Raw genomic sequence first — 20,300 nt, 5'->3', positions numbered from 1 at the left:
AACTTCTTTGAAGTAACTGAAGAAAACACTGTTGATGTATTATACTTAAAAATAGAATTAGGACATTTTAATTTTTTTTTTGTTTTTATTTATGAGTGTGGGTATTTTGCCAACGTGTCTTCTGTGCACCATGTGTATGCAGTACATGGAGACCTCAAGGGCCAGAAGAGAAAATCAGATTATTGGGAACTAGAGTTAAAGTTGTCTGCCACACAAGTGCTAGGAACAGAACCCATGTTTTCTGGAAGAAAAAGCAGCTAGTACTCTAAACCAGAGTATTTCTGCAGCCCCTTCCCCTCTTCTCTTAAGGTATAAGCAAAGAAAGCTTATAAGACCAATTCTCAGCCAGGCATGGAGGCTCATGCCTGTAATCCCAACACTTGGGAGGTAGAGGCAGGCGGATTTCCGAGTTCGAGGCCAGCCTGGTCTACAGAGTGAGTTCCAGGACAGCCAGGACTACACAGAGAAACCGTCTCAAAAAACCAAGAAAAAAAAAAAATAAATAAAAAGACCAATTCTCAATATTTTGGCTTAGATCAAATGAATACGATATGTGCAAATGACTACGTCCAAGTATCATGTAGGGGAGATGTAGTTGAGTAAAATTAGCATTAAAATGGTAAACTTTTAAGTAGCCTACCCTCCGTAACATGAGTGGTGAACTTCAAATAGCTGAAGGCCTGACTAGAATAAAAGGACTTTTCTAGCATAGTGCTTATAGATTGTACCTCCTGAGTCTCCACATTGCTGGCCTGCAGACTGCTACCACACCTGGTTTCCTCAGTCTCTGGTCTCCCAACATGCACGCGCGCACACACAAAACACACGCATGAATGCATGCACACACACAATTAGTTTTGTTTTTCTAGAGAACCCTAGCCTAAGGAATGAGTTTAAAAGTCAGTGTACTTGTTGAGAGAAAAAAAAAAAATCATAGATCACTCAACCATGTTGCATTTACTGAGCATTAGGAGCCAGGAACTGTCACTAATGGAAATATAGCAGCAAACAACACAGGCACGGGCTAGCTGTGGAGCTTAAGGACTTTTGTGAGACAGAAGCATGCAATTTATAACCCTGGCTGACCCAACTGTAACTACAGAGACCTGACTAAAGCCTTCAGCCTGTGGAGTGGTGGGATTGCAGGTATGCAACACCACGCTTAACTTGGAACTTACACTTTAAATACAGGAAACTTGTAAGAAATACACATCAGGTAGTGCTAAGATGCACAACTATAGACATGTAAAGTGAGAGTGATGTATACAGAGAAGATTGGTCCCAAGTCCACTTTAGAAAAGAAAAACCACTCTGAAAGGAAGGGGGATTAAGAAAAACCTTGCATAAAGGGATGAACAAAGACCTGTGAAGAAATCAGAGAAAACAAAAATAAAAATAAAAAAAGACAAAAAAAATAAAACAAAAAGTGAGGCATCTTGTGGGAGATACTACTGTAAAAGACAGTGAAGGGAGACTGAATAGAAAACAAGATGTATGCCGGGCGGTGGTGGCACACGCCTGTAATCCCAGCACTTGGGAGGCAGAGGCAGGAGGATTTCTGAGTTCGAGGCCAGCCTGGTCTACAGAGTGAGCTCCAGGACAGTCGGGGCTACACAGAGAAACCCTGTTTCGAAAAAACCAAATCCAAAAAAAAAAAAAAAAACCAAAAAACCAAAAAGTCCTTTACTAGCCAGTAAAGAACTTATTTGAAGAGAAAGATAAAAAGACAAGAAGACATGAAAGCAGATCAAATTTGCCAAAAATGGAATCATTTGGTAAGTTGACAAAAAACAAATTTGAACATAGAAACATAAATGCAAAACTGAGAGGGGGAAGAGAAAGGGAGACAGGGAGAAAGAGATAGAATGGAGGGGGGAGGGGCTGGTTATGAAACTGAGAGGTAACCAGCCAGGTAGCAGACATAGAATAGTAAAAACGAGATAAATGAGACAGTAGTCAGGGAACAAGCCTTGCTTAAGGCCTAGGCATTTATTCATAAATAATAAGCCTCCCGAGTCCTTATTCAGGAACAAGGGCACAAGTGGAGAAGCCCAAACACTTACATTTAATGTTCTTCCAGAGGACCTGAGTTCAGTATCAGTGTCAGAGAGTCTACAACTCCTGATTAACCTTAGCATTGAGGGATACAGTATCTTCTTCTGGCCTCCACACACACACATACACACACACACACACACATTCTCTCTCTCTCTCTCTCTCTCTCTCTCTCTCTCTCTCTCTCTCTCACACACACACACACACACACACACACATACACACACACACAAATAAGCAGCAATATCAAATGCTATAGAATGAATTAAGAGGTAATGGCAATAAACCTATGAAGTTTTTGACAGTGATTTCAGGGAACTTAAAAATGTTTGCTGAGAGCTAGAATATCATTCATGTTTTAGTCTCTAATTGAGCTCCCCAAAGAGAATTCTAAATTAGGGAAGTTACTCAGGTAGGGCTAGTCTAGTAAGAAAAAAAAAGAAAAAAAAAAGAAAGAAATCAATGAGAGAAGAGATGTTGAAGTGAAAGACAGAAGCTCATGGCAATACCAAATGTGCTATGTTTCATGAATGGACTTTAAATGAAATTGTTAGCAGGTTCTAAAAGCTGAGAGAAGCCACCTGCAAGACACAGGAGAGAACAAGGAATTTAGTACATCTAAAGGGGCTGAATTTAGCTAATTATGAGTTTGGAAGAAGTGAAAAGTACTATCTTCAAATGAGAATCAAATACTTCTCAACGAAGCCTTGTATGACTCTAAGCAGAGACTCCACAACACTAATGCCCAGACTACTGCAAAAACTGGAAGATTATGAGGGTGGTGTTATAGGCTGCTTAATGTGTGCTGTTGGAGAAATACCAACAGAAAACTAAATATGGGGCTCACTTCCCAGTGCAAGAGGCTAAAGGAAAAATGTAAAGCAAAAATAACGAACAAAACTGCTTAACTTCAATCATCTCAGGACGACCCTGTCTAGGGATTTTATCCAATTACAGCTCGAGTTGCAGCGTGTTTCTCATAACCTTTCATTAAAGTATTAATTTTCTAAAAATTCTGAGTAATGGAAACGGGGTTTTTATTTTCAACTGTAAAAAGTTATACTGATAGTTATGAAAAATTAAAGAGGCAAAACAGGGTGCCTAAGATACCTGAATGTCAGACATGGTTCCAGTGCTTAGAGACACTGATCCCTAAACTAATCTTAGAAATGAGCACAAGGTCATGACTTCTGTCCTTCCTCAGCACCAGAAGTTTAAGCTCGAGAAATGAAAAATCTTCCACCTTTTACTGTAGAGTAAGACTAGCTCAAAGGTGCTCTCGACAACGAAAACAGAAGGAACCCACCCCAGACTAACAGCAACTTTGACCCCTAGGCTCTCCACTAGTCCAAACCTGCTTATTAAAGATGCAACAAGCCCTGAGAAGCAATCCCTGCTGGGAATTGTAGTTTTCCCGCCCCGACCTTCCCATTGGAAGGCTATCACGTGCCCAACCGGCGGCCAAGACGCCGGCAGCCAGGATTGGTCCGAGGCTGAAGTAAGAAGGTACTGATTGGATACCAGGTCCTGAAGCCACGCCTCAGCAGCACACCCGCCTCCCCGCGCTCCACACCCCAGCCCGCTTCTTCAGCAATAACCCTCTAGTCATTCTAGTCCAGCGGCCGCCCTAGTGCGTTGCCTCGGTTTCCCGCTCTAGGGTTCTAGGAGCTCCTTTGCCTGGGGAGTGAGCATCATGGATGCCTCTCACGTTGTCCGTTGGCAGTCCGCAGTCAGCGTGACCACGCGCCCCCTCGGAGAGACCCCACGCTCACCTGGGCCGCGACGGTCACGCCGGATAACTGACAGGCCCGCAGCATCTCTGCCGAAGTGACGGCGCGGCTGGTGTACGCGGGAACGACCGCGGCCGCACGAGAGGAGGGCGTGCGTGCTCGTGTGCGTGCCCGCGTCTGTACAGCCTGTCAGCGTCCGGCGCACCGGAAGGGCCGCCGGCACCACTGCGCACGCGCCACCTCCTCCCCTGGCCCAGCCGAGGCGGCTCCCTGAGGGTGGGACTCACCCCGGCTGCGAAAAGGGGAGCAAGCGGTGATTGGCGAATAGGAGGCGGAAGGGCAGGTTCTCCTTCCGGGTCGCGCTCGGGCTCTCGTTTGTCTGCTGATGACTGGGGTTACTAGGTGAAGTGGCGGGAGAGTGGTCTGTAAAGTTCGACTGTGACTCTTAGAATTAAAGCGTTGGTGAATTAAATTAAAATTAGACTCTTAGAATTAAAGGGTTAGGGAAGTGGCTCCGGTAGGGACGCCTGCTCTCAGTCCTGACTACCTGAGTTCGATCTTTGCGATCTTTATGGTGGCAATAGAGTCGATTCCCTTTAGTTGTCCACTGACTTCTTTATGGAGCTGAGGCACACGTATGCCCACAGGTTGTTTTCAAAGGGTTGCTGGAGAATAAGTGAATGAGTGCTGGAGGTATCCTGGGGCACAGTGTGCTTCCGGTGTCTTTAAATAGTAGAGGACAGATAGGAACCCAAATTCTAAGTTGAGGTTTTCACTTATATCACACCGCTTTTTTTCCTCCAGTTTTATTTTACAAAGATGATTTTGGTCGCAGTTTTTGGGATGGTTTGGAAGACTTCCAGGCGTTCTAAGTTTACCAATGTGTTTAAAATTGACTGTGTTAATATTCTATGTAAACTCCAGTATGTGGTTATCTTACCTTAATAACATAAAAATTAATTTTCAAAATCTGTTGGATTTTAAAATCGTGTTGCGCACGCTTTTAATCCCAGCACTAGAGAGGCAGAGGCAGGCAGGTCTCTGAGTTCAAGGCCAGCTTGATGAATATACTGAGACCCTGTCTGGAAAACCACAAAACAACAACAAATCTGTTTTCAAAATACTTACAAGTTATAAATAGGTGATTTGTTACGAAACCATACAGATCAGTTCCACTTTTATTTTCATTTATAAAATAGAAGTCCAATGTTGTGGTCCACACTAAATGACAGCACTTGGGAGACTGATGCAGGATTGGGCTACATAAATCTCAAACAAAAGACATGAATGATTTGCAATGCATCTAAAATGTGTTTATGGTCTATATTATCTAGGTTCTGTACATTTTAAGCATTTCAGGCCATTTCAGTAATGTACTTGTCCATCTTTATCATGTCATCAATCAACAGCCTCCAGTCCTCCCATTTTCTTAGTAAATCCAGCAGTCCAGCTCCATCTCTGTTCACTGCTGCTCTAGTTCTTAACAGTGTGATAATATCTCTCACACTGTTGACCCAGGGCCGGTTTTGTACTACACTTTGGACCTTGTACTACAAACAGTTTCCTTGGCTTTAAGGTCTCATTCTTAGCGGCTGAAGAGATGGTTCAATGTCTAAGAACATATATTATTCTTGCAAACCCAAATTCAGCCCCAATATCAGGCAGCTTGCAACTGCCTATAAATTATCAGAGAACCTAACACCTCCGCCCTCCAGATACAGACACATACACATGATTTGTAAAAAATAAATCTTAAAAGAGATCTATTTTTTCATTTAACTATGTCCTTAATCCTTTCTTGGGTTGATGGCACAATCTGTAAAGTTTCTGCTCTCAGACATGAGGACCTCAGTGTGAATCTACATCACCCATGGAAAAGCTGTCTTTTACTGGTGTGTGTGTGTGTGTGTGTGTGTGTGTGAGAGAGAGAGAGAGAGAGAGAGAGAGAGAGATTGTACTCAAGCAAGATTTTAAAATCTTGTTTTCTTTTTAGCTGTTTAAAACCTGGATCTGGGCGTGGGTGTGTAAAGATGGTTTACCAGTTAAAAGCACTTGTTGCTCTCACAGGGTATCTGCGTTCAGTTCCCAGCACCCAGCACCCACCTCAGGCAGCTCATAATCTCTTTTAACTCCAGTCCCAGGAGATTCTGGGGTACCTGCGCAAATGTGTTGCATGTATACTCAGTCAGGCACACTGCATGAGCATAATTTTTAAAAATAAAGATCTTTTAAAAGATCTTTTTGGGTCTGGAGTAATCAATCAGTGGTTAAGGGTATTGGCCACTCTTTCAGAGACCAAGGTTGAGTGTCCTTGTGTACAACAACACCATAACCACCTCACACACAGACGCGCGCGCGCGCGCGCGCGCGCGCGCGCGCGCGCACACACACACACACATACACACACACTGACTCCATGGCTTGCAAATATCTGTAACTCCAGTTCCAGGTGATCCAGTGCCATCTTTTGGGTTCTGCTGCATGCACATGGTGCAGGAAACCGCCCATTCAAAAAATTAAATCTTGGGCTGTAGAGATGGCTCAGCAGTTAAGAGCACTGACTGCTCTTCCAAAGGTCCTGAGTTCAAATCCCAGCAACCACATGGTGGTTCACACCATCTGTAACAAGATGTGATACCCTGTTCTAGGGTGTCTGAAGACAGCTACAGTATACTTACATATAATTAATAAATCTTTTTTAAAAATCAAATCTTAAAGAAAGATGGATGTGATAGCACTTGTCTGTAACCCTTTTGCTGGAAAATTAAGACAGATCCCTGGGGATCCAGTCTACAATCTGTGAACTTCAGAATATTTGAGAAACCTTGACATATAAAGGAGAGGGAGTAGAGATGGCTCATTAGATAAGAGCTTTGATGGTTAGTTTTTGTCAACTTGACACAATGTAGAGTCACCTGGGAAGAGTAAAACTCAATGTCAGACTGCCCTGTGGGCATGTCTCTGAGGGCATTCTCTTTACTAATAATTAATGTGGCAAGGCTCAGCCTGCTATAGATGGTGCCACCCCTGGGCATCTTGGGTTCTATAAGAAAGAAAGCTAAGGGGAATGAGGGTAGATGGGGAATTGCTCAGTGTCAAGAGCATGTACTGCTCTTACAGAAGTTCAGAGTTCAATTCCCAGCACCCACCATCAGGTGGCTCAAAACAGCCTGTAACTCCAGCTCCAGAACAGTCAGTACCTCTGACCTCCTGTGCACACTGGTACTCACACGTGCATACCCACACATTGACACACACTTGTGCATATAATTTAAAATAATGAAGAAAATGAAGCTAAGTAAGCATCATCCCTTTGGGGGCCTCTGCTTCAGTTCATGTCTTCGGGTCTCTGTCTTGAGTTCCTGCCATGACTTTCCTCAATGATCTATCATGACATGGATTTATTAAGCCAAATAAATCCTTTCCAAATTGTTTTTTTTTTTTTTTTTGGATATATTTTTTTTCCGAGACAGGGTTTCTCTGTGTAGCCCTGGCTGTCCTGGAACTCACTCTGTAGACCAGGCTGGCCTCGAACTCAGAAATCCGCCTGCCTCTGCCTCCCAGAGTGCTGGGATTACAGGTGTGTGCCACCACCGCCCGGTCCAAATTGGTTTTTGTCTGTGTTTTATCACAGGAGTGACAAGCAAACCAGGACAAGCAAACTAGGTCAGAGAACCCATCACTCTTGCAAGGGACTGCAGTTCAGTTTTATTTGTTTTGTTTTGTTTTTTGTTTTTTTGTTTCTTTGTTTTTTTGTTTTTTGTTTTTTGTTTTTTTTTTTTTTTTGAGACAGGGTTTCTCTGTATAGCCCTGGCTGTCCTGGAACTCACTCTGTAGACCAGGCTGGCCTCGAACTCAGAAATCCGCCTGCCTCTGCCTCTCAGAGTGCTAGGATTACCGACCAGCTGTTTTTTGTTGTTTTGAGACAGGGTTTCTCTGTATAGCTTTGGCTGTCCCGGAACTCACTCTGTAGACCATGCTGGCTTTGAACTCAGAAATCCACCTGCCTCTGCCTCCCAAGTGCTGGGATTAAAGGCGTGCACCACCACCACCCTGCTCAGCTTTCTTTTTTATATATAGAATTTATTTTTTTATTTTATATGCATCGGTGTTTTGTGTGTATGTATGTTTATATGAGGCTGTCAGATCCCCTGGAAGTGGAGTTTCAGATAGTCCTGGTCCTCTGGAGGACCCATTTTTATAGCCTTCCCTGAGTTCAATTTTCAGAGTCTAGATGCCCCAACAACCTGAAAGAACATGTCCAGGGGTTTTGATATGCTCTTCTAGCTGCATATTGAGCATCCTCAAATGTGGTATACACATGTATACACGTAAATGATAGTGCATATATATCAATGTATATTTTAAAGTAAGATGGCTCAGTTAGTAAAGGCACTTGTCACTGAACTTGAATTAGTTTGATCCTAGGATCCCATACAATGGAAGGAGAAAACCAACTCCTGAAAACTGACCACCAAACTCCACACATGCATACACACACACACACATACACACACACACATACACACTTCACAACATGTTAATAATGTTCACATGTACACCAAACACACCACACACAAAAACCACAATATTTTTTATGAAACTTAATGCCAGAGAAGTTAATCCCTACTTGCTAAAACTCATAGGGTTGGTTTTTTTTTTTTTAATGTTACTAGATTTGGGAGTGGTGTATAAGCATATAATTCCAGCATTCAAGAGGCAGGAGCAGGACCAAAAAATGAAGAACCAAAAATAACAAAATGTTACCAGGATTATACTAATGTTGCTTGGGAAATTTGTGTCACATGATTTCCATTTATTTATTTATTTATTTATTTATTTATTTATTTGGTTTCTCTGTGTAGCCCTGGCTGTCCTGGAACTCACTCTGTAGACCAGGCTGGCCTCGAACTCAGAAATCTGCCTGCCTCTGCCTCCCAGAGTGCTGGGATTACAGGCGTGCGCCACCACCGCCCGGCTATGATTTCCCTTTTTAAAAAAGAAGGTACAGTAACCTCCCCCCACCCCCACCATCAGACCTCCTTTAACTGTGCTAGCAGATGGTTCTGAGTAAGAGCCCTAGCTGCACAAGTCTGGACCACAGGAGAAGCCAGTGTGGAGTTCAAGGCCAGTCCAGTCTATACAGATTGTTTCAGGTTGACCAGGGCTACAGAGTGAGACCATTCTAAAACAAACAAACAGAAGAGTTTTTGTAGCTCGGTGATTGAGGACATTCTTAGCATGTAGGAGTCAAGAGTTCAATTCCCAGTACTAAATATGAAGTATTTTTGAGATGAGAAAACCATTTTTTATTATCTGGGTAGGCCAAGTATGACAATAAGATTAAAGGAGGATGGGAGAAATGAGACACTGTCTTTGAAAATACAAAACTGGGGGCTGGTGAGATGTCTCAGTGGTTAAGAGCACTGGCTGCTCTTCCAGAGACCCTGAGTTCAATTCCCAGCACCCACATGGTGACTCACAACCACACATGATGACTCAACAACTGTCAAGGGGATCTGATGCCTGCTTCTAGCCTCTGGATGTATATGCAGCAGAGCACTAAAATTAAAAAATAAATAAAATACAAAAGTGTTCATGAGATAAGGATTGCAGACATTTTCTAGAACCTGGAGAAAAAGCAAGAGAAAGGACTTCTCTTTTAGAGCTTCCAGAAGGATCACAGCCTTAGTATAACTTGATTTTTAGTCCTTCGGAGTTATCTCAGCTCTCTGGCCTACAGAACTCTCTGATAGTAAATTTATGGCATTTAAGTCATTGAGTTTGTGATACTTTTTGTAGCAGCAATAGGAAAATGACAGAAGTGTTTTTATTTTCCCAATTTTAAGTTCTAGTATAACAAATGTCATTAGATATAATCCATACAAGTTAAAGCTCTTTGGAATTTTCAATAATTTTCTGAGGTCTTCCTACCTCAACCTGCTAGGGAGCTGTTACCCTAGGTGTGGCCACCACTGCGAGTTCCTCAATAGAGTATAAGAGTCCTAAAGCCAAAAATTGAACCACCACTCCCTAAATGAGTTCTGTGGGGTGTTTGTTTTCTTGTTATTTTGGACCTTTTTCTTCCCTTTTCACCTTAATTTTTACTTTTTTATTTTCTTTTTAAAAGTCTTTACACGCTGGGCAGTGATGGCGCATGCCTGTAATCCCAGCACTTGGGAGGCAGAGGCAGGCAGATTTCTGAGTTCGAGGCCAGCCTAGTCTACAGGACAACCAGGGCTACACAGAGAAACCCTGTCTCGAAAAAAAAACAAATCCAAAAAAACCATAAATAAATAAATAAATAAATAAATAAATAAATAAATAAATAAATAAATAAAAGTCTTTACACAACCCATGCTGGCTCAGCGGCAGAGCCTGTAATCCTTGCTATCATATCTATACTGGCAGTAAGATCACTTTGAGTACAGGAGTCCCAAGTCACCTTTGGGATCTTGAGAGACTTTGTCTCAAAAATGGGGAAGTTTAGCTGGGGCTTGGGGGAGGGGTGTAGCTCTCACTTTTTTTCTTTCTTTTCTTTTTCTTTTTTCTTTTTTGCAAGTCATATACATTTTATTACAAATTTAAGAAAACAAAAAACTGCAACATACTAAAAAAATTCTTTTTACTAGTAATACGAATTCCTATGAAGATTTTTTGCTACCATAGAAATTAAAGAAACCATTAAATATTTAGAAACATTCAACATCAAAAGCTTTACATCTAACTGTATGTTGTAGCCCCTGAAAAAGCTACAAACTTTTTAAAAAAGTATTCTCTCTACAAAGAATCTTATCAGCTATACAAAAATCTGTACAGTTTTTATACTGAAGTTAATGTTGAGCTGAACTTGAATTTCGCATTCTTAGCAAAATAATTGCCTGAGCACATACACTCTACACTTTAGGCCTGTCACTTATTCTTCCTCCTCATCTTCCTCTTCATCTTCCTCCTCCTCATCTTCTGGCCCATTCTTCTTTGAGCCTGTTGGCCTACCAGGACCCTTCTTTCCTACTTCACTTTTGCCCTGGGCAAGGTATGCAGCAATAGCCTTTCATACTTCTTTAGTGTAGCCGCCTTCTGCTCATAGAGTTGTTTATCTTTGGCCGGTTGCTCAGACCACATCTCACCCAGTTTCTTCGCGGTATCTCCAACAGACAGGCCAGGGAGTTCACTTTTGATCTTTGGGCGATGCTCAAAACAAAACAGGAAGAAGGCAGAGGGTGGTCTCTTCGGAGCATTTAGATCTTTTTTCTTTCCTTTCTTATCACCTTTGGGGGGAACATAGTTCTTCATGTCTCTGTCAACGAACTTTGTCACGCTAGGCCAAATCTTCAAACTCTGACTTTTCCTTTGCAGACATGGTCTTCCATTTCTCGGAGCATTTCTTGGAGAAATCGGCGGAAGTTGACCGACTAGTCGGATGCTTCTCGGGCTCCTCTCGGCAAGTCTGCACAGAGAAGGCGTAGGAGGACTTTTTGCTCCGAGGCTTGTTGGGGTCTCCCTTGCCCACAGAGACGGCGCAGCGTCTACCTAGCTCGAGCTCTTCCCTCAGACCTCCAGAGAGACTTCCTCCCCCAAGCTCCGGCCAGAAGTGCTTTTCGTAGCTCTCACTTTTAATCCAGCACTTGGAAGGCAGAGGCTCAGGATCTCTCTGAGTTCGAGGCCAGCCTGGTCTATGGAGTTAGTTCAGTTCAACATATACAAACGGGAAAAACAAAACAAAACAACAACAACAACAAAAACCTCTCAAACAAAACTAAAGCAATCAAACAAAAGTTTAGACAGAACCAACTCCTGCAAGTTTTTCTCTAAGCTCCATAAGCACGCAGTGTCATGCGCGAACCCAGACATAAACGCAAAATAAATAATTAAGAAGACGGTGGTTTAGGGAAGAATCTAGTATAAAGCCTCAGTCCAAATAGCTTAACCGTGACCACGCCCGTTCCCCTTAGCCCCGCCCCCTCCACGTTTCTTATCCTTTTGCTTTGTTACTTAAATCCTGTGCGGCCACCGTAGGCAGGCTGCAAGATGGCGGCTTCCATCTTCACGGGCGCCGTGAGAGCGGCCTCAGGTCAGTGTTCTGTTGACCGCTTCACTGAGAAGAGAACCCGCCCGGGAGGGAGTGGGCGTTTAGTTTGGATGCTAAGGAGGCAAGAAAAACAAGATGACTTGAGGTCGGAGGTTTGCTGCGCGATACCTTGCAGTGTAGCACCCGTGACCCGCGTTCACTGATCCACCCTGCCCTAGGAAGCACACCCGAGACTGAGGTAGAGGAGGCGAGGGTGATGACGCCCGAGATTCCATTTTTTTTTCTGATTTAGAAGGTCAACCGCCTCTCGCGACCTTGACCTTGAGAGTTATATAATTTCTCTGAATTTTTTGGTTCTACAGTGGTAAAATGGGGCTTCCTCCCACCTGCGGATTAAACAGGCTTGTGAAGCTTCCAGTATCTGGTACCCTAGAGAACCGTGTGCATATATCGAGACCGGCCTAATTCGTTTTGAACTGCACCCTTCTGATGGTGGCTGTGTGTGTGTGGGGGGGGGGGGGGTTTAGGGGTGAAGGCAGAACCATGTAGGAAATTAAAATTACTCAAGTATGATAGGGGTGATCAGTAGATTTCTTATATTGTAGAGATAACATTTGTGGAAGAATAGGCAGAGGACCAAGAGGGAAAAAAGTAACCATATAAAATTTCTAGATATTAGAGCTTAAAAATGGAGCTCTTGTATAATATTTTGTAATATTATGCATATTAATATGTATAATAAAAAGTCCACTTAAGGGGACATACATGTAACTAACACCAGTTCAAGACAAGCCCCTTTCCTCCCCTGCATTGCCCCAATCATTAGTCGTTCTTGCCATAGTCATTTAAGCAACTATACCTTCATCTCTCAATAGCATATTTTGTCTAGTTTTGAACTTTACATTAATTTATATATGTCTAGTGTAATGTCTGGTTTTCATTTACTCAGAGGTGTGTGTGTGTGAGAGAGAAACTTTTTGATTTCTGACTGCTTTCTTTTCTTTTTTAAAGATTTATTTATTTGTGTAAGTACACTGTAGCTCTTTGCAGACACACCAGAAGAGGGCATCAGATCCCATTACAGGTGGTCGTGAGCCACCATGTGGTTCCTGGGAATTGAACTCAGGTCCTCTGGAAAAGCAGTCAGTGCTCTTAACCGCTGAGCCATCTCTCCAGCACCCTCACCCTCCCTTTTTTCTTTTTTTTTAAATGAGACAGGGCCTCATCACATAGTCCAGTCTGGTCTTAAACTCCTTAGCTTCCACATGCTGAGATTTTTAGGTGTTTGGACTCCGAAACCTGCCTTTCTTCAGCACATCTTTATCTACTGTTAGCATTGTTTCGATGCTTTCATCAAGCTAAGCTCTTTTAAATCATTTCAGTGTTTTATCTCATGTAATCCTCTCCATAATTAGCTGATTTAAAGTCGAGGAAATGAGTATAGAGAGGTTAAGTAAGTTGTTCCTCTTCACACTACTAGTTAAGTAGGAGCTGAAATTAATACCAGTTTGGCTCAAACCCTGGCACGTATTCACCACATTGTCCCATTTGTTTGGTGACATCAGTGCAGGCGACAGTGGCGCCCTGGCCTAAGTCTTGTATGAGATTAGGTGGCTCGACTTGGTAGAGCTTTTGTTGTTGCTTTGAGAAAAGGTCTCACTATACAGCCCAGGTTAACCAGGAACATGCTGTATTAATAGTCATGGCGGCCTTGTACCTGAGATTCTCCTGCCTTTGTTTTTGGAGTGCTGAGATTGCAGGCATAGGACTGCACCCAGATCACATTGTTGCGGGTGTCTGTTTTTTTGAGATAGCATCTTTTGGAGCCCACTCTGGACTTGAACTCTGGTCTCCTGCTTCAGCCTCCCACACCCTGGACTTGCTGGCGTATGGCCGCCATGCCAGGCTTGGCCTTTGCTTTTTTGTTATTGTTGTTTTGTTTTTTGGATTTGGTTTTTTCCAGACAGGGCTTCTCTGTGTAGCCCTGGCTGTCCTGGAACTCACTCTGTAGACCAGGCTGGCCTCAAACTCAGAAATCTGCCTGCTTCTGCCTCCCAGAGTGCTGGGATTACAGGCGTGTGCCGCCACCACCACCCGGCCTTTACTTTCTTTTAAAGCTAACTTCATTGAAGTAAAATTTAGTATATTTGTGTTTGTGGCTATGTGTGTGTGTGAGGACACATTCACATGTTTGTGCATACAGGCACATGTCTGAGATTGCTCTTGGAAGTAATCCATCTTGTTTTTTGAGCCTGGATTTCTCTTTGGGATTAGGCTAGGCTGGATGGGGCAATAAACCCCAGGAATCCACCTGAATCTACCACCCTGGTATTGGAATATGTTCAGCTTTTTACGTGAATTCAGGGCCCCAAACTCAGGCATAGGAAGCACTTTAACACCTGTGTCATTTCCCTCAGGTATTAAATTTCATTCAGAAATGAAATACTCATTTTTGTGCATTTAGTCTAGTGACAAAATCATCACCGAATTCCAGTCACAGGACTCATTTTTAGCATTTTCCTGAGTCTCATGTTGGAGGTGGGCAGGAAGTACTAGAGAAGCAAACTGTGGTTGGTTCTGATGTGCATGGTGGTTTTAGGGGAAAGGATTGGTAAAGAGGATAGCCTGCAGTCCCTGTAGCTCTGCCTACTCAGCTCCACCTCTGGCTGCCCAGCCTCCTTCGCTGCCTGTTCCCAGGATTTCCACTATGGTGGGAGTCATGCACAGCCTCTGGTAGGCCGGATCCTGCCGTCCGTCCATTGCCACAGCTGTATTTGTTTCAGCACCAAGGGGTTTGCTGGTGGTGTTTGTCCTACCCAAGGTGGGCTCTCCTCCTTCTTGGAGGTTCTGTTTATGTTGTTTTGCTTTTACTTTATTTTGTGTGTGCACATGTATGTGGGAGTGTGCATGCCAGCACACGTACACGTGGAGGCTTGGGGTTGGCGTTGAGTGTCTCCTGTGGCTCTTCAGCTTATTTTTTGTGTGTTGGATCTCTCTAGGAAGCACCTGTCTCTACCCGTTTTGTACCCTGGTACTGCAGTGACACCATGGCCAGCCTTTACTTGAATATTGCGGATCCCAACTCAAGTTCTTACGCTTACATAGCAAGCAGTTTACTCACTAAGCCACCACCTAGCCCTTAAAAAAAGATTTATTTTTATTTTTTTTAAAGAAAGGTGTGTGTGTGTGTGTGTGTTCATGCGCACAGGCACATGAATTCAGGTGCTGGGGAGCCAGAGTAGTCAGATCTCTTGGAGCCTGGGCTATAGGGCTACAGGTAGTTGTGAGCCACCCGATGTGGACCTGCCAACCAAACTCAAGTCCTCTGCAAAAGCAGTATTTATCAGTATTCATTCTAACCACTGAGCCAGCTCTCCAGCCCTTTGTTGATTTGTTTGTTTGTTTGTTTGTTTTCTGAGGCAGTGTCTCATGTAGCTTAGGCTGACCTAAGTCCTGTAGTAGAGGATAGATACCCTTGAAATCCTGATTCTCCTCCTCCACTTTCCAAATGTTGAGATTACAGGTGTGCTTCACTGTGTCCAGCAGGCTAGTTCACTATCAGGATAGAACTTCACCATCAGGCACAGAGCGCCTACTCTGGTTTCTTCATCAGTCTTCTCCCCTCTGGCCTTCCAACTTTCCTGTCTCTGATCTGTCATTTCCCTGCATCTGGAGGGGCTGTCTCCTCATGGTAGAAAATTGGTGGAGGACAGTTAATTTTACACATATCTTGTGGATTATATGATGGCTTTAGAATCCTAATTTTTCTAAAAACCATTTGGTATATAATAATTGTTCATCTCATCATATGTAAGTTATAGAATCGATGAAGCTGGTAAAAAGCTCCCTCTGAGAATGTGGCGTCAGGAACCTTCTGTTAGGTCTGCTTTTGTTTCCATGCATTGTAATATATGGATATATGTGTTGGGAGTATATTCAGTACATGTACTTCTCTCTGTCTTTGTAGGAATGTTGCGTCCCCTGAATGTCTTGGCATCTTCAGCCTATAGGAACTGTGCCAAGAATGCCTGTCTTAATTCTGCACTGGGCACCATTCATTTGAGACAGATTCAGACATCACTTGTTTCCTCTGCTCCGAGACTTGTCACATATGTTGGACACCTGACATATGGGCATACTGCAACAGCCCTTAATAGGTAAAGTACATTACAGTAACACATTTAAGCGATATTTACACAAAGTTTTCTAAAATATTTGTTCCTGGACTGGGCGTAGCTCCGTGGTAGAGGACTTGGCCCCAGATCTGTGAAGTCCTTTCTTCTATCTCTAGGACTGCAAAATCCATAAAACGTGTTCAAGACATTTCAGATGTGGATAATCTTTTCCTTTGCGGTTTTTGGTATACACTTTGCCTGACTGAGGAGGAGAATATGATTGGCACCCTAGAAGCCCACAGCAGGCCCACACAGAGCACCTCCTTCCCATCTTGCTGTGTAGCTTTGACTTGTAATCACTCCTGCCTTAAGCTCCCGGGTGCGAGGATTATAGGTGTGCACCTCCTTGCCTGGCTTTTGAAAACATTTTGCAGCTCTGGGGAAGAACCCTAAGGTCTATGCGAGCTAGTCTAGTGTATTACTAGTGATGTCTGCCTCTACCCTGGCCTCATTTCTGATATTGTTTGTACACTTTCCAGAAAATGTCAGGCAAACCAGAGGTCAAATGGGATGTGGCTTATGTTGCTTGGCCGTGTGGGAGTCGGTCAGTCTGTCAGCAGACAATCAGTTAAGTACCCATAGGTATCCACCACTGTACTTGCAGAACTATGCAAATATAAGCTGCAGTCCTCAAAGGAGGTTATACTCAGGTAGGCAGATAGATAAGAAACTGTGTGATTAAAGTATGGTGGATGCATTCTCTCTTAGTGGTCAAGTGGGTGGGTCTTATTTTTCATGTTAGGGAATTGACCCAAGAGTCTTGTGTGTGTTAAAAGCAGGTTCATCCTCTGCCTATGGGTGCAGATTTTTGAAGGCTTGAAGTAGGAAGGTTGCCATTCTTCTTGGCATTACGTGGTGTGTTGAAAGTTCCTTGCCCTTTGATCAGTCTGTCCACTGCATTTTTTAAAACTATATTTTAGAGTGGCCACATTGGTTCCCAGTGTCCTGAAGCCGCCAGTCAGAGCTCTAACATACTGCAGCACACGGAAAGGCAAGAGAAAGACGGTAAAATCGGTTGTGCATCGCTTCCTCCGACTTCATTCTGGCCTCTGGCTAAGGAGAAGGGTGAGTCTTGGTGCTGCGTGCGCCTCACTGACGTGCTCTCTCATCTTACTGGGAGCTCTCCTGTGTCGTGCTATGCTGTGGGGCCGCTTGCTTCCCAGCATCTCTGTCCGTCCCTGTGCAGAGAAAGGGTGTGGGTGTGAGCAGAGTAAAGAGTGGCAGGCACAGTCACCGTGGAAGGGCTGAGAGGGTTTTCCCCTGTCCTAGTGAAATCTGGAGGTAAATGTGCATCAGAACTCAGCTCATGGCCGGCAGTGGTGGTGCGCTGAGATATGTCAGTGAAGAGCTTTGGCGTGAGAGGATCCATGGACCCTGCTCCTTAACAAGAGCCTCTGTGCTCAGTTCCACGCATGCGAGTAGAACTGCTGGTGACTTCAGAGGCACCAGGTCCTCCTGAAGGTAGAGCTGCAGGCGGGTGTGAGCTGTCCAACTTGGGTCTGTCCTCTGGAAGAGCATTATGTGTCCCCAGCCACCTGCATTGGTGCTGGGATTGAATTCGGGTCTTCTGAAGAGTGGCGCATGTTTTCATCTGCTGAGCCTGGCTCTCAACTTTCAATTCTCCTGCCTCAGCCTCCTGAGTGCTCGAATTACACATGTGTACTCCACGTCTAGCTTGTGATTTTGATTTAAGTAATCTTTCCAAAGTGTTAAATTATTAATAGCTCTTTTACACATGCTTTTTTACCTACTACTTATTGCAAAGAAAAGCCAATCCCTGTAGAGGTCTGGCTTTGCTCCTTGGGCCTATACACCATCTGCTGTTGTCTCTGCAAATTTTAAAATGTCTTTGGAATATTATCTCATAGGCTGGCTATAAGAAAAAATTATGGAAAAAGTCAACTGCAAGAAAGAAGCGCTTGAGGGAATTTGTGTTCTGCAGCAAGACCCAGAGTAAACTCCTAGATAAAATGACGACATCTTTCTGGAAGAGGCGCAACTGGTACGCTGATGATCCTTACCAGATGTACCACGACCGAACAAACCTGCGAGTATAGCTCAGAGCTGTCATAGTTTCCAGCTGTGGAATGTGGATCTTTGTGTACATGATGCCCTTGCAGATGTGAGTATGCGTTAGACTGTAAGCCGTACCAGCCAAAAGGGAAGCTTCGATTACCACTGTTGCACATTAAACATTCCCTGAGTTGGCATAGAACTAAAAGTTAAATTTATTGTTCATTATTTCAAAAAAACTGGTAATGGCTTTCCTTATTCCTGGAATCTTGGGTGAGACAAACTGTGAAAAGATGCTTAACAAGTGGGCCTTTGTGTGGGATTGAGATGGTATCTAGGTCTTTGCACATACTAAACAGACATTTTGCATACTTATTCCCAATATGATGCATGATGTATTTAAAAAAATACCTTGGAACTCAGGAACCTCCACACAGTCTTCTACCTGAAACACTCTGCCCCAGCTTTGGGAAGGGCAGGAATTGGATGAAACAGGAGATGGTGGGACCTTATGCCTTGGCTCATTGTGTGTGTGTGTGTGTGTGTGTGTGTGTGTGTCTACGTCTACCCACCATCACTCTCTTTAGTCTTGGCTTTTGTTTATGTAAAGTTTCTATCCTTCAGACTCCCTTCAGCTTGAACCGCTGGGTTCCCTTTAACGTTACAACCCTCAACTCTTGTCATGTCTTCTCTCTTAATTGCCAAGGGAACTCTGAGTAGGCCGTCCTGCCTTTTCATCCCAAGTCCTAACCATGCCATCATGCGGTGTAGACTTGTCTGATGGTGGCTCAGGACCCCCCACCCAGTCTCTCTTAGTTGTACCAGCAGGTTCATGCAGAATAGAAAGGTAGCTGTGAGGAACATAGGGTAGCAGTGCACTTTCATCTTGTGTCCTGGGTTCTTTGTATTTATGACAGTTATTACTAATTTTATTGTAACAGGATACTTTTCATAAAAGTAAATCAACTTTCCAAATACCCTTCTTGAAACACATAGCTATACAATAAACTCTTTTTGCTCAATTTTTCTTGTCTACTTTACTTTTTATTTTTTACATATGAATATTTGTCTGCACAATTTTTGTGTTTCTATGCCCTCGGAAGCCAGAGGAAAGTTGTTGTGTCTACTGGCATTGGAATTACAGGTGGTTGTGAGCCACCATGTTGGTGCTGGAAATTGAACCTGGGTCCTCTGCAAGAACAGCCAGTTCTTAAATGCTCAACTGTCTCTCCAGGCCTCTGCCCAATTTTTCAAAGGCACTGTATTTTTAAAAAGTTTATCTACTTAAGATTTCTTATTTTCATTTGTAAAGATAAGCTTTTTTTCCAAGAATTCTCTAAAATGCAGGGTGGAAACTAAGGGATAAAGTTGCCTGTCGTTTAATGAGATTGACATGTTGCCAGCTGTGTTCAGAGGGCAACAGTAGCATTCATTTTAGAAATGATGAGAGTCTGGCCATTCCACCCTGAATGCACATGATTTTGTCTGTTCTCAGAAGCTAAGAGACTGAAGTGATGCTATAGTTCGAGAGAGTGACTCTCAGCTCTCCCATCAGGATTATCTGGAAGCATTTCCAAACAAAGCAGCTTGCCTACTTCTTGAAAATTCTCATTATGGATGAATTACTGTTTGAAATCCATTAATGATAGCATGAAATCCCACCATTTAAAAGACTAAGGTAATGAATTGATATTTTGATGGCAGGTTAGGCTAGGACTTTGAGGGCCGTTCATTGAGGCCAACTCTTTTACTTGTTTGTTTGTTTGTTTGTAACCAGTTCTGTGTTCATTAAATGGAGCGGGATGTAGAATGTTGTAAAACCAGAAGGCCATGTATATGTGCTTGTGTGGGACCAGGTACTAGAGGCAGGCGTGTGACTTGAGCACCTCACACCCAAAGGCTCTGCTCTGGTGCTGTTGCTCTGTGCACTCCTGAGGTGGGAGAAGCTGAGGGCAGAGAGGCTTTTGCGTTTCCTCACCTGCACAGCTCCTGCCTCCAGCACGTCTGTGGCACTGGGAAGAGCCGGTGCTGCAGAAGCTGAGGAGGAAGACACTGCACATCCTTATACTTTCTAGAGTCAGCATGGCTGGTTCAGGTCTCTGTCACACCGCTCGGTGCCTTGGCCTCCCTGTAGCCAAGGACAGGTAGGCAGAGAGGGCTGCGGCCACAGGGTCAAGTAGAAGGGACTCGGGCACACCGCGGATGGAAAGGGAACTCCATACATACAGCTTTTGTTTGTGGGTAGGGGAGCCTTTCATCAAAGCTGAGTTTTTAGTTTGACAATAAAGCAGTTTG

At 43.6% G+C, this 20,300-nt stretch overlaps 2 protein-coding genes and 1 pseudogene across 8 annotated transcripts in view; 1 reads left to right on the top strand and 2 right to left on the bottom strand.

Annotated features, from left to right (window-relative positions):
* The window catches only part of Immt (inner membrane mitochondrial protein), a 39,431-nt gene extending 35,427 nt beyond the window's left edge, over positions 1 to 4,004 (bottom strand). For 4 of the 6 annotated variants that reach the window (XM_052173899.1, XM_052173902.1, XM_052173900.1 and 1 more), the window contains exon 1: positions 3,828 to 4,003. In XM_052173899.1, coding sequence (XP_052029859.1) covers positions 3,828 to 3,872 — 45 coding nt within the window. In that variant the 5' untranslated portion in view covers positions 3,873 to 4,003. Of the gene's footprint in view, positions 1 to 3,827 lie in introns of all 6 variants that reach the window. The other 2 variants (XM_052173898.1, XM_052173901.1) reach the window with 1 other exon arrangement.
* Positions 4,005 to 8,858: 4,854 nt separating this feature from the next.
* On the bottom strand, positions 8,859 to 11,469 carry LOC127678028 (high mobility group protein B2-like; annotated as a pseudogene).
* Positions 11,470 to 11,756: 287 nt separating this feature from the next.
* On the top strand, positions 11,757 to 18,219 carry Mrpl35 (mitochondrial ribosomal protein L35). Of its 2 annotated transcripts, none has more exons than XM_052173920.1 (4): positions 11,757 to 11,859; positions 15,785 to 15,974; positions 16,913 to 17,057; positions 17,861 to 18,219. In XM_052173920.1, the coding sequence occupies exons 1-4, from the start codon at positions 11,817 to 11,819 to the stop codon at positions 18,047 to 18,049; spliced, it is 567 nt and encodes a 188-aa protein (XP_052029880.1). In that variant the 5' UTR covers positions 11,757 to 11,816; the 3' UTR covers positions 18,050 to 18,219. The 2 variants fall into 2 exon arrangements, with proteins under 2 accessions (XP_052029880.1, XP_052029881.1); XM_052173921.1 differs by lacking the exon at positions 11,757 to 11,859 and adding an exon at positions 11,939 to 12,055.
* Positions 18,220 to 20,300: the final 2,081 nt, after the last annotated feature.

Source organism: Apodemus sylvaticus, chromosome 2 (genome assembly GCF_947179515.1).
Source record: "Apodemus sylvaticus chromosome 2, mApoSyl1.1, whole genome shotgun sequence".
Lineage (NCBI taxonomy): Eukaryota > Metazoa > Chordata > Mammalia > Rodentia > Muridae > Apodemus > Apodemus sylvaticus.
This window is presented reverse-complemented; position numbering and strand designations above follow the sequence as displayed.

Excerpts from the sequence above, each read along its gene's own strand:
- Mrpl35 (XM_052173920.1), top strand. The coding sequence starts at position 11,817 with ATGGCGGCTTCCATCTTCACGGGCGCCGTGAGAGCGGCCTCAG. Across the intron at positions 11,860-15,784 it reads CGCCGTGAGAGCGGCCTCAG|GAATGTTGCGTCCCCTGAAT; the intron begins GTCAGTGTTCTG and ends CTGTCTTTGTAG. Across the intron at positions 17,058-17,860 it reads GCCTCTGGCTAAGGAGAAGG|GCTGGCTATAAGAAAAAATT; the intron begins GTGAGTCTTGGT and ends ATTATCTCATAG.